The sequence below is a fragment of the Larimichthys crocea genome, chromosome XVII (assembly GCF_000972845.2).
Source record: "Larimichthys crocea isolate SSNF chromosome XVII, L_crocea_2.0, whole genome shotgun sequence".
NCBI classification, from domain to species: Eukaryota; Metazoa; Chordata; class Actinopteri; family Sciaenidae; genus Larimichthys; species Larimichthys crocea.
The window spans coordinates 23,233,286-23,245,905 of record NC_040027.1 but is presented as its reverse complement, the minus strand read 5'-3'; the positions used below and the strand labels follow the sequence as shown (position 1 = coordinate 23,245,905).

The window sequence follows — 12,620 nt, the reverse complement described above, 5'->3', positions numbered from 1 at the left end:
ATGTCCCATCTGAGAAAATTATTACTTTAATACATATAATCACAAAAATGATTCACCATGAGAAATGAAAACCTTTCAGTCAGGATAGATTTTAGATGTTATTTCTCTGTTCCTTTCTAGCAAATTCAATGATTTAACAATAATGTATTTAACTGCTGCAGTCCCTCTACCTCAACAACCAGTTTCATGTCATATCCACATGATGGCACCAACGTCTTGAGTCATATGTTCATTTAATGTACTCAAAGACACATGAATGAGTTCTATCACTTGATGGCAGTAACGAGTCAGGAGAGCATTTAACTCACTAACAGTAAATCCCATCAGCAGTAATTGCTAGGCGTGGCTGCAGATGACTCAATGGTGAGTAATTGTCACACACACACACACACACACACACACACACACACACACACTCATGCATGTACACAATGTGCTTGAATAAGTACTGTGATTACATAAAACTTCCTTCCCCTGTGCTGAGTGATATTATCCCTGACACTTGAGATTCTTTAGAGCTCTTACGTGGAGAAACTTTCACAATACATGTCAGTGATGCTACTGCATGGTGGATGTCTGCTGTTGTAGAGAGAGGAGAAATCTAATTTAATTTTATAACTCTGAAAATATCTTAATCTAATGTGAGTGTAGCTGTACATTTCTCTGAGAGAAAATGCTATAATTAAGTCATAACACATAAATAAATTATTATAGCACAAATGTCTTTAACTCTAGCAGTGGGTACTAGTAGTGTAAGAAGTATTTTGATTCTCCACTAAAATACTCATAAGTAAAAGTACTGCATTCAAAATACTCAAGAGAAAGTAAGTAAGAAGTATTGCCTTCAAAATAAAAGCACTGACCATACAGACTGGCCCCTTTCAGAGTGTTATCTTACAATGTCATTATTGGATTATTGTTATTGATGCATTAACATGTCAACTTAATTTAATTATTTTCTCTTCTTTTTCCCTTTAACGCTAATTTCATTGATATAGTTCTGGAACAAAAAATAATAATTGCATCTGTCAAATAAATAAGTGGAAAACTGCAATGTCTCCCTTTGAAATGTGCTGGAAGTATACAGTATAAAGTATAGTATAAAACAGAAAAAAGTAGCACAGAAGCACCTCAGAATTGTACTACTTTCCACCTGTATTACGCACACAATACATTCTGGTAAACGTGCTCATATGACACGTATTTAATAAGTGTCAGGAGTCAGAACGTGTCAGGGCAAGAAAATCAAGTCACGTAGAAAAGGAAATGTCTCTATAGCATTCTCCCATTCAGTTATGGTCTTGCATTCATGCTCTCTATTTACACAGTGACGTGAAAAACACATTCCGCTCTTACCACAACTCTTGATGAGCTGTCATGACTCACAGATGTAACCTGCTGCGGCATGAACACACACGATGAGTGAAAAGTAGGTGAATAGGAAGCCCGGTTGATCCAGTTTTTTTTAATTTGCAACAATGTGCCAGTTGGAGCCTTTTTTGTTTGATCTTTTATGTTATGCTTTCATGGAGGAATCAAAGAAATTGACCATGTGGTTTTGTCTTATGCAGCAACAAAGTCATAAATGCATTCATATAAACAAGTGTGGCGTGGGATTGGCTTACTATTTAAATTCAATTCATACAAAATCTATCAACTAGTGTCACAGAAGTCTCTTTCGTTTATGTTACACAACACTGTGTTACATAATTTCCTGGTATGGACTGTATGGACAAATAGAGAAAATTGCTTTCTAACAAGATTGTTGACATGATAATACAAAAATTAGATCATACAAAAAAATCTAAGGCCACCCAAAAGTTAACCCAGTTTCTGGTGTAGCTAGAAAAGCTAAGTGATCGTTGATCAAATTAGATGTAACTTTGTAAAACTCTTAAAGGGGAATTGGATTCACATGGTGGCACCTCTAAACATACAAACCAGTGTACCATGAAAACTAATGTTTTCTTCCACAAAGTGCAAATCACAGACTTCTTTTGCAGTTATTTTATTTCCATTTTGTATTATTTATAAGGAGTATAAAGCTGATGCAGAGACCTTCAGAGAGGAAGGAAACATATTACAGTTAGTAGGTCAGACTTCGTTTGTAAGAAGGTGTTTCCCCAAGGATTGTGACTCAGTTATTTGGAAAGTCGCTCATGTTTCATTCTCTTGAAAACTCCACAAACACAAAATGCGTCAATCTTTTGTGTCAACAAGCCACGATCAAAGGGAAAAAGTTGGGATTGAATAATGTCATCCTTACTGTAAATATCATAGATGTTTTCTCAGAAGCTGTAGCTTGATTCTTGTTTTCTTATTTCTTATGATCATTGCCTGAAGCTGTGGTTTACCCACCTTTACCTTCACCACTGCAGACCTATATATATACTAAAGGAGTACTTAATTAGAATGACTGCATGCATCATAATCTGTGATTAAACTGACCAACAAGACTGGTCTTAGGACGTGACAAATGTCAGTCTTCATAAAGAACAAAACTGAGTCAGTACCTGCAAAGAAAACAAAAGTATATCTTCAATCTTCAAAAACAGTTACAGTGGAGGATTTACATGCTCTTTTGAGGACACGGTGAGAGAAGATTTGGACCCCATTCAACAGAGAGATGATTTTAATCAGGAAGGCTCAGAATAGTTGCACAATATGAAAAGCTTTTCTATAAAAACTATTTAGAGATAAAGTAATTTGACTAATTTAGGCTATATTCAGCAACTGCATGTTCATCTTCAAAATACACTCAACTACAGTACAAGAACGCTGAGAGACCAGTTCACTTTGGGATATATATAGATTATTATTCCTTGCTCAGGTAGGTAATGATAATTATAACATTGTTTTGAATCGATCTTGCAGTTTCAAAACTGACATCAGCTGTCAGCTCGGGGGTGATGGAGGACAAGTTAGATGCCAGAGTTGCTTTGAAAATTACCACCTTTCTCAACAGGTATGAAGACATGATATATGTCTGAAATGAGGGGCAGATGGTGAGTGACTAAGGATGTAGTCAGTTTAGGATTTCATGCCTCCGTGCAGGTGTCAGCTCCTTCAGTAAAAGTGAATTGTTTGTTTTTTGTTTAGCTTCAAGCGAACATAAGGTCTGTTCATGTCTAAGCAGGAAAAATAAATTCAATACTATCAGATTCCAAGGAGCGTTATCAGACTGCAGTTCTGAGGAAATGTGTGGAGGATGTGAGAGTAACTGGATTGGATACTGGGCTGGATACCTATTAACTGTTGATGTCATTCTTCTGGAAAAATAGTAGAAGTAGAGATGTTCACAATGTAAATATATTGTATTTTGGGGCAGATTTTTGTTGTCATTTTGAATATTATAGAACCAGTTTAAAGCTGTTAAAGACGTCATACAAAGCTTTAAATGTACAGACCCCAAAATGAATTTAAATGTAATACGAATTTTCTAAAACACCATGTGAATGTTGACAGCTTCAAGATTTTACATTTTTAATCATCTCTAAAATGACAGATAAACAAAAGGAGTATACACGTTATAACTGCATTCGTTTGAAAACACTTCATTTTAATGTATTTATTAATTGTATATATCGATATTCTTTTTCTCTTTTGTTGTCCTTGTCCCATCTGTTAATTTCATTCTTCATATATAGATAGATATCTATAGATAGATATCTGAACAACCTCCTGATTTGGGTCGAACCTACTCTGGAATTTATGCACATGGAGCGCTTAAGCTTTATTCTTAACAACAAGCCATTTCAGTTCTGCAACATTTCAAACCCTTTTCTATACCTAACTTGGGAAACGAAGTAATCTGGACCACAAAAGGAGGATTTTGTAGAGATGCATAGGAACAAACTGCATTTTGACATGCCTGAGTAGGAAAAGCAGAGGTCAGTCAGAACTAACTGGAAAAATATGTGAGGGAAGGTGATTAAAAATGAAAAGAAAAACACACAAAGACATTCTCTTAATAAAACAGTAATTTATTTTTGACCGAAAACTAAAATCGTCTGAACAGCACATTACAAGGGCATTGTTAAGATATTTTCTCCAAGGCTCAGTGATCACTTTCATACAGTACACTTGGCATGTACACGGCATCTCCTTCAAACGAAAGAAAAACAAGAAGAAAAACAAAAAAAAAAACTCTAAAGTGAGAAGCAATAAGCCCAAAAAAAAAAAAAAAGAAATCAAAAAGTCCATCTCCATCAAGTAGAAGGATGACTGATTGTACAATTACCAAGCATTTTGGTTTGGTTCTAAGCCACAGAGAAAGAAACCGAATCGCCTGACGAAAGCAGACGACGGCACAGGAGGCACAGAAGACGTGACACAGACAGGACATCCCATAATATACTCACACGCAATCGACCGGGTTCCAGCTTTAAAGTGTGAAATGTTTAATAGTTTCCAATGTTGTCTCGTTATTTTTTTGTTTGTAAGCGAAGTGTTGGTACACTACAATCGAAATCTAAATGCTGCGTTCATTAAATACATTAAAATCTGCAATGTAACAAAACCTTTTCTCTGCATATGAAATTCAACACAGCATTTACATGAAAAACAAAAAAGATGGCTCCCTTCCCTCTATCCAACACAAACACCTTTCCATTCATATTTTTATTTATTATTATTCTTGCCCTTGACTACTTACTCCACCCTCTCTGCTCATTGTTCCCTTTCGCTTTCATGAATCCTTTCACAATCATTCACAGACTGACAACTTGACAGAAAAATAAAGAGTGCTAGATAAAAACATGAGGTAAGAAAGTGGTTTGATTATAGATCATGCAGGACATGCAAAACAGCGACAAAAAAAATATATAGGTAAGGAGAAAGTAGAAAAAAAAGGTATGAATGTGCATTTAAAAATGGGGGGAAAGAAAAAAAAAAAAAAGACTTACACAGCTTTGCGTCTTTGGTTATAAAGTAGGTTGAACAATTTTCACAGCTTTTCATCCCCCAACCAAACCCCCAATTTATTTTATTTTTTTCATTTTGACAAATAAAGTCTTAAAAAAAAAAAGAAAAGAAAATTAATATTTGTCTTTATCGAAACATCCCATCACATCTTAACAACAGGCGTTCTCCTGTACAAACCCTCCATGCTCTTAATACTTTACACTTTACAAAATATACATTCAACCTGGATTTCACCTAATGTAAGCTTGGCTTTAGTGTTTGCATGTGAAGAAAAATTTCTATTGTTGAACTTATTGCCTACTTACTGAGATCTACTTGTTGCAAGAGACTACCAAATTTAATACCTGACAGATTCTAAAATACCAAAAGACCAAAGAGAAAGGTTTATTTTTTGTTTTTAATAAGTATCTCCATGACATTGTTCATTTACATTATGAAAATAGCAGCCCTGAAATAAATAAATGCAAATACTAAAACTGAACTAATGAAAAAAAAAAAAAAAAAAAAAAAGTATTATGATTCATGTCAAAGTACGGTGGCTCTGAGAAAACAACACAAGCTTTTGTTGCAGCATATAACAAAGCAGAGGCTCTCGACTCGCCCAACCCAAGCCGATACACCCTCTGGCATCCTCCTCCGCTCAGTGAGGATGAATCCTCTCCCCCCACCTGCCCTCCCCCTCTGTTCTCTGGCCTCTTCCGGGCCTGAGAGTAATATGGAGTGGGGATACCTGAAGGACAGTCCCTGCTTGATGTTACAGAACCGTCATCAGGTCCCTCTCTGAGTTGCACAGTCCTCTACCACTTGTTGCCCCAACAAATCAAGCTCTCTGCAAGCTTTGACCCCGTCTCCTGCACAAGAACAACATGCAGTTTTATGATGTGCACCAGCCCCCCTCCCCCACACACTTCACCCCCCTTTTCTTTTTCAGCTTTCCTGCAGCCAACTGCGGGGACAGAATAAGACTTTTCAAGGGGTGGTAAATGTCTTAATAATGCGAAGGCCTGGTGACGGCAACGTGCACACACTGAAGCATGGCTCTTGGTGGCAAACAAAGATGTCGCTGTTGTTGGATTTTTCCTCAGATGGAGCATATTGAACGCAGAGCCGAGCCTTTTGCTTTATGGAGCTAAGGGGACGGTAGCAGTTGTTGTCTTTACTAATAGGATCTTCCACTCCTGTCCATGGGTGGTATGTGTTTGAGCGTGTGTATTGGGGGAAGGGGGATCACGCCGACGTGATGTTGGGCTGATGAGGGACACTCTGACTCCCCTCTTGGTGCGCCAAGGGGGTGTTGTTGTTTATGACGAGCGGGTGCTGCTGTTGCTGCTGCAGCGGCGGCGATGTGCTGCTGCCCTGGGAGAGCTGACTGGTGAGCTGATTGGTGAGCTGGCCAAGCTGCTCCGAGTTGGCCAGTGACTTCAGCACAGCGTTCTCGCGCTCCAACACTGAGTTCCTCTCGTACAGCTCCTTGATGTGCTCCTTCAACACCTCCACCTCCTCACGAACAGCATACATCAGGTGGCTCTTCACCAAGTCCTGAAATACGAGGAAAGGGAAAATAAGCTCATAAAAATGTCACCTCATAGCTTTAAGCGTGACCTTTTTTTGGCAACATCTGAAGCACTTAAGTGAGAGTGCCGTGGGGGGGGGGGGGGTTTGCAAATATTTTCAAGGTCACCTGCCAATCAAACTGTGTGAGCGATACTGAGATACTCAAAATTCTACTTGGCTTTCAGGACTCAAAGTCGAATGTTTAGAACAGAAAACACAAATGCTTTCATGAACTGAAAGTGGGTCATTTTTATCATGGATTATTACATTAAAATATTCTTTTTATGTCTCAGACAGTCATGTCAGTGGGACAACTTAAAACAAGTCATTATACAGGCATGTAGGAAAATTTGTCAGCTTTTACATCTGTGCGAAAACTCACCATTGCCTGCTCAATCTTGTTATCGATGGCGACCACGCTGGCACCAGATGCACTGTTGAGAGAAAGAAGCGGGAGTGAGCCAACAGATACTCATCTTGTTTCTACCCAAGTTTTAGATTGATATCAGGTCTTTCGCATTTACCAAACAGCCAAATCTGTTCCTTCACGTACCAAACACAACCTCAGGGGATTGCACTGGTATTTCCGGAGATAAAAACATTTCTGATGTGTAGATTACCAGTCACATGTATATACGTGTCCAGGAGGAGATGAACAGATTTGACAACAAAAATAAAAAACATGTACTATTTTTAGCAGACTTGACAGGAAGTGTTGCAGATGGGCACTTCCTGGGCAAAACCTACAGGAGAGACACTGTTCAGGAGGGATGTGGCAAACAGACAATGCTAATCGCCCATAGCAAAGATTTGCAGGGAAAAAGCAAGCAAATCATGCATCAAGCCACACAATAAATGAGGGATAACTTAAATTCTAATGTCAGTATACTGATATCTTTGGCTTGACACCACAAGGTCGATGGGACACAAAAACCCTAAAACCCTCGTATTGTTTTATTTTGAAAAGCCTCTACTGGCTTGAGGCAACACAAGCTCGACTTACTGTAAATTTCCATTAAGGCATCAACAACTACAGCTCCTCACGTGACGTCTTTCAGCTGTAAACCCAGCTGATGATAAAACACAGCAAAGCTTGTGTCATGTGTGAATCAGAATATGAGAACACACGTATAGGCATATGACTAAAGAAAATAAGATCTTGTGATGGGATTTAAAATATATTTTTAAAAAAGGCACAAAGAAGCGCGGTTTATCCAACTAAAATATTTTCATGGTAAGTCAGCAGCTCCAGCCTGGATAAGAATGCGCCTGCATTGTGCAAATCTATCAGCTTTTATCAATGCATGAGTCCGCTGTAATAAAACAGATTACAGACGGAGATTGTGGCTCAGTCCCCTGCAGGAGTTACGCTCCGGGTGCGGCTGATGTCGTCGTCAGCGATCGGCTTACACCATCAGGAAAATCTCATTGTTCTGTATTCTCTGGGAAAAAAACGGGTCCTGGTGAAATGTGTCGCCTCTGTGAGCATCCCACTTTAAACACATCTCCCCCCGGCCAAAAAAAAAAAAAACATCACTTCAGAGCAGCGCAACATTTGTTTTCCACCCCCCCTCCGAGCAAAGAAAGAAAAACACATTCCCCCCATACTTTACGCATAAAAAAGACCACCAACTTACCAAACCTACAGGACGATGCCAAGTTTATAGATTTACTTCGCGGAAATATATATAAAAAAAGAAAAACCACAGGCGTCTTTAATCCACCACAACAGATAACGCCGGGTTGCTCAATCGCCACCCTGCTCGGATGTGGATGCAGACACGAAACAATAAAAAAAAAAAAAAAAAAAAAAAAAAAAAAACGCGAGCCTTCGAGCCACTAGTCGGTGCTCTGGACTGAATCTGAGAAAAGGAGCGGGGACATAATGTGCAGAGAGCTGATCTCATAAAGTTTGGAAGCAATCAAAAATAGGGGGGAAGGTCCCTCCGGATGCGCAATGTTAAATAGACAAACGTTACAGTGATGGATGATTGCAGCCAACCAAATAAAGCATCATTTATGTGAAACACAGTCACGTGTTTGAGTGTTTTGGATAAATAAAAAGAGGTTTTGTGTGCGTAAATCTGGCACAGCTTGTTGATCCAGCTTGCAAAACTGAAGAGAAAACGTCTTAAACTAACTCCACTGACCACGGTTAAACTCGCTGTGGTTTCGTTTTAAAAATACGACATGGACCACACTGACCATCATCACAATGGAGCACCAGTAGTGCGTCCAGCATGTATGTTCTGCATGCCGGGGCGCACGTAGCCCACTTAGCCCTACGGCGCGGTGGAGAGGAGGGGGGCAATGGTGGGGAGGGGGTGTAACACGTACTACAAACATAAACCAAACAGATGCCACATTAAGAGGGAAACATGTTGAACTGGCTCAGCCAAGGAGGTAAAAGAATGGCCTGGGTATTAAACAGCTGTCGACACGCGGGCAAATGGACATGGAGAAGATTTCAACTATGTCCAAGATGAAACTCTCAGCTGTACCAGTGAGTTAAACCCATTAAGTCCGCATAAAGAGGTATAAAGAGTTTGGTACAGTGGCAGCATGCCACCAAGTTATCAGCTGAACTACTTTACAAGTACAATAAAGCACAGAGCATGTAGGAGGTAAGAAAACCTGTAATATGGATCCTAAAGGACGCGCAAGCCAATTTAAAAATCAAAATACGCAGAGGGTAAGAACGGCAACACAGCCACAAAATGTACCAAGCACCCGACACATATTAAAGTTATCTAATCAGACAATACAAAACACACGGCAGAGAGCGTATATGAAGTCCATTACCTGGTGCATCTGGCCCTATAGGACATCAATCGTCCTGAATATGTCGGCGAGGTTCCCGGCGAGCAGGGCAGACTGTAGCTCATTTTGCAGCGCATGTTAAAGAGTTTCTGCTGTACAACTACACTGGGTGTTAAAACACTGGTTCCTCTTGTTTGAGTCGGGAGCTTGACTGTGTCTTAAAAAGCCCTCTGGGTCACATGGTGAGAAAACAAGGGACGGAGGGAGGGAGGAGGGGGGCGGAGTCTCTCATTACTCACTTCCATTTATTCCTAGGTACAAATTACATTTTTCACTGGTACTGTCTACCCAAAAAAAATTACACAGCGGGCCTCCGAAGGCACAGGACGACTTATTCACTCGGATACATGTTCATTAAAAAAGGAGACCGTGTTTTTTTTCTTAATGTAGAGGTCTGGTTGTCCTTGTTACAGCATAAAAATGATATACTGTCGGTTTCATCTCAGTTAATCTCCACAAGTTTTCCATATCCCCACATGTTGACTGTCTGCTGCCCTTTTAATGTGATTGCATCAAGAGTGTTGAGGAAAAAGCAACTTCCAAGTTGTTAAATGATCAAATCTGTGAAGCCAATGTCAAAAAGAAATGTGATTCATCTAAATAAACTGTACATTAGTGATAGAAACTCAAAGATAAACAAGAATACCGTTTCATTTTATTGGTCACGTTGACATTAATCTCACATCAGTGCAATAAAACACCACAGCAATTCACATCCAAATCCACTGGGTGAATGCATGTGCTTTGCCAGTAATCACATTTGCAATGCAGCGTTCCACATTTCTACAGCCTCCTCCACTTTCCCACGTCAATGCAACAGAACAAAACCTGGAAAGACAAAAGTAAGGCCTTACAGATGTCAGCTTATTTTCCTACTCATCTTAATACCGAGCATCTAAAATGGCTTAACTGCAGTTTGCCGGTCATGTATAGCATGACAGATCCACACTGATGTGATGACAGCGGGGTAAATAAGTCGCATTCCACAATGAGAGGCCGACTCGGTCGTGTGATCCGAGAGCTGATAAACATGAGGAGAAGATGTTCCTTGCTTTGAACTCAACATTTACACATCTGGGACAATGCAAGAGAAGAATGTTGACAAGTTTAAGCTGGAAAGCTATTTTTGTGTGTGTTTTTTCATTGTTGATAAGATAAGAGATGTGCAAGTGTGATCAAATTTGTTTTTTTCCAAGTGACTGCGAGATCTGAGCTGAAGAACGTAGAAGAAATGTTACAGAGACAGAAAACAAAAGCCTAAACTAATTTGTTGCTATTCGGTGTCCAAGGAAAACAAAGCAAACTGTACATTTTATTAAAGGAGGAAGACATGTGGTGGTTTATATAAGGACCACTTGCTGTGTTAACCTCAACATGGGCCTTCCCTGCAGACTGCTGCGATGCAAGGCAGCACATTCCAACTGTGGACACCTTCGGCCCAGAGACATCTGTGTCAGGGCCACCATCACGCTGTGACAACACAAAGTCAAGTTCCTCACTTTTTCTATCAAAACAGTCATTGTTGATTGTTGTTTGATACTCGCTTAAGTGAACTTGGCCACGTCATCAGCGCGTCTCACCAACCAGGTAGCTCTGAATAAAGCTGTAAACTCACTGCTTAGGTCTGTGTGGGGACACTGCAAAGTGTGGTCTCTGGGTTTATCACATGATGTTACACAGCATCAGAAATCCAATGTGGTCTCCATTAAGGCCACAAATGCACCGGCACACGTCCCCATCGCAAAGCATACAAACATTCACCGTGGGGGGAGGCAGCTGAATAAATCAGACCTCAGCTTTTCAGTCATAACCCACCCTCTCTCTTCCCCCCGGCAAGTGTGTTTCAAAACAATAGCTGGAGGGTGGGGGCTGTAACAACAGAGAGGAGTGCTCTAACTAACGACTCACTGTTGTTCTCTTTCAGATTCATTTAGTTCAGCGTTAGCACAGCTCATGTCTGTTTGTAAAAATGCACTTAAGCTTCTGTGCCAGATGGGGTCAGCAGAGGCTCCGATTAGCTGGGCCATAAAACTTGAGTGAAAATACACAGGGTAGCTTCAGGCAAGAGCTGTTTAGTCATGTTTAAATGATCACAATGAATTCATTGTGGAGGCTGAAATCAACTAGAAGCTTCTATTTTACAAGCTGGCTCACAAATATGCATGTTGTTTCAAAATATTACCTCACTCTTTCTGTTCATCACTTAGTGGTCACAGGATTGCTGTCTCATAGCTCTGACCCCTCGTGTTCATTACCATTTGTAGCTGTGATCCAGCAGCTGAAACTTTCAATAGCACCACTAACTTATTATGTCGTGTCAGCCAAATGCTATAAATGAACGTGAAAATGTAACACGTTTCGTGAACGGTTCAAAGAACTGAAAGTACTTTCTCAGTTTGGCTTACTCGAGTCAAATGTATGACCCTGCAACCAAGTTAACGATCAGCCCGTCTGAAGACAAAGAGACCAGTATTTTTTGCAAGAAGGGCTTCTCTACGAGGACCTGTGAGCCCCTCATGTTTACCCATCTAGTTAAGACAAATTAGATCATGGCAGCACTCACATCCAGTTTTCCACAGAAAGATCCACTGTGAAAAAACAACAAAAACTTCAATAAAATAAACATGAATGTCAGTTTGAGGAGTGATTTCAACATTTTAAGTGAAGATTAACTTACTTAAGAAATGTGTCTCTGTCAAGTACCACTATTTTGTTAGTGTGGTAGTTTTGTTGTGTGTGTATTTATCTCTAAAATGTCAGAAAAGTCACTTATTCCAGTTTTGTTTTACGCTAGTACTGGTTTAAAACATAAAACATTCAGTTCACTGTCATATGTGACAGAGAAAAGCATCAAACCCTCATATGGGAGAAATATGAAAGTAACATTTTAACTTGAAAAATTATACTTACAAACTTGAGACAAGTCACTAAACTGCTCAGAAAGAAAAGGAAATACAGTACAATAAATTGTATGTGTGATATTATCAAAAGCTACTGCAATTATTTTGTGGTGGGATCATTTTGTCAATTATTTTGTCAGTAAAAGTCAAATTTTCATCATACATAATCTTTTTTTTTGTTGTTTCCGTCTTCACTTTTGCAGTAGGTGTAAGTAAAAATGGCATTATGCCTCGCAAGATGACAAACTAGGAACCTACATGCTATCAGCTTATCATGAGCCAAACAAATGACCTGAAACCTGAGTATTACAAGGCAGAAACAAGTTACACAATACATAGGACTCAGTATGTAGTGATACGTGGTGGAACTCCCCTTAAAGACTCATTTGCATACTGACCCAAAATAGCCACAAAACAAAGAAT

General features: G+C 39.6%; 1 protein-coding gene across 2 annotated transcripts in view; it reads right to left on the bottom strand.

Moving 5' to 3' along the window:
* Positions 1-3,962: 3,962 nt before the first annotated feature.
* tsc22d2 (TSC22 domain family 2) overlaps positions 3,963-12,620 on the bottom strand; it is a 35,751-nt gene continuing 27,093 nt past the window's right edge. The window contains exons 2-3 of one of the 2 annotated variants that reach the window (XM_010736643.3): positions 6,860-6,911; positions 3,963-6,462 (exon numbers count right to left, since the gene is read on the bottom strand). In XM_010736643.3, the coding sequence (XP_010734945.3) occupies positions 6,151-6,462; positions 6,860-6,911 (364 nt within the window). In that variant the 3' untranslated portion in view covers positions 3,963-6,150. Of the gene's footprint in view, positions 6,463-6,859; positions 6,912-9,523; positions 10,126-12,620 lie in introns of those variants that run through there. The other variant, XM_027290029.1, reaches the window with a different exon arrangement.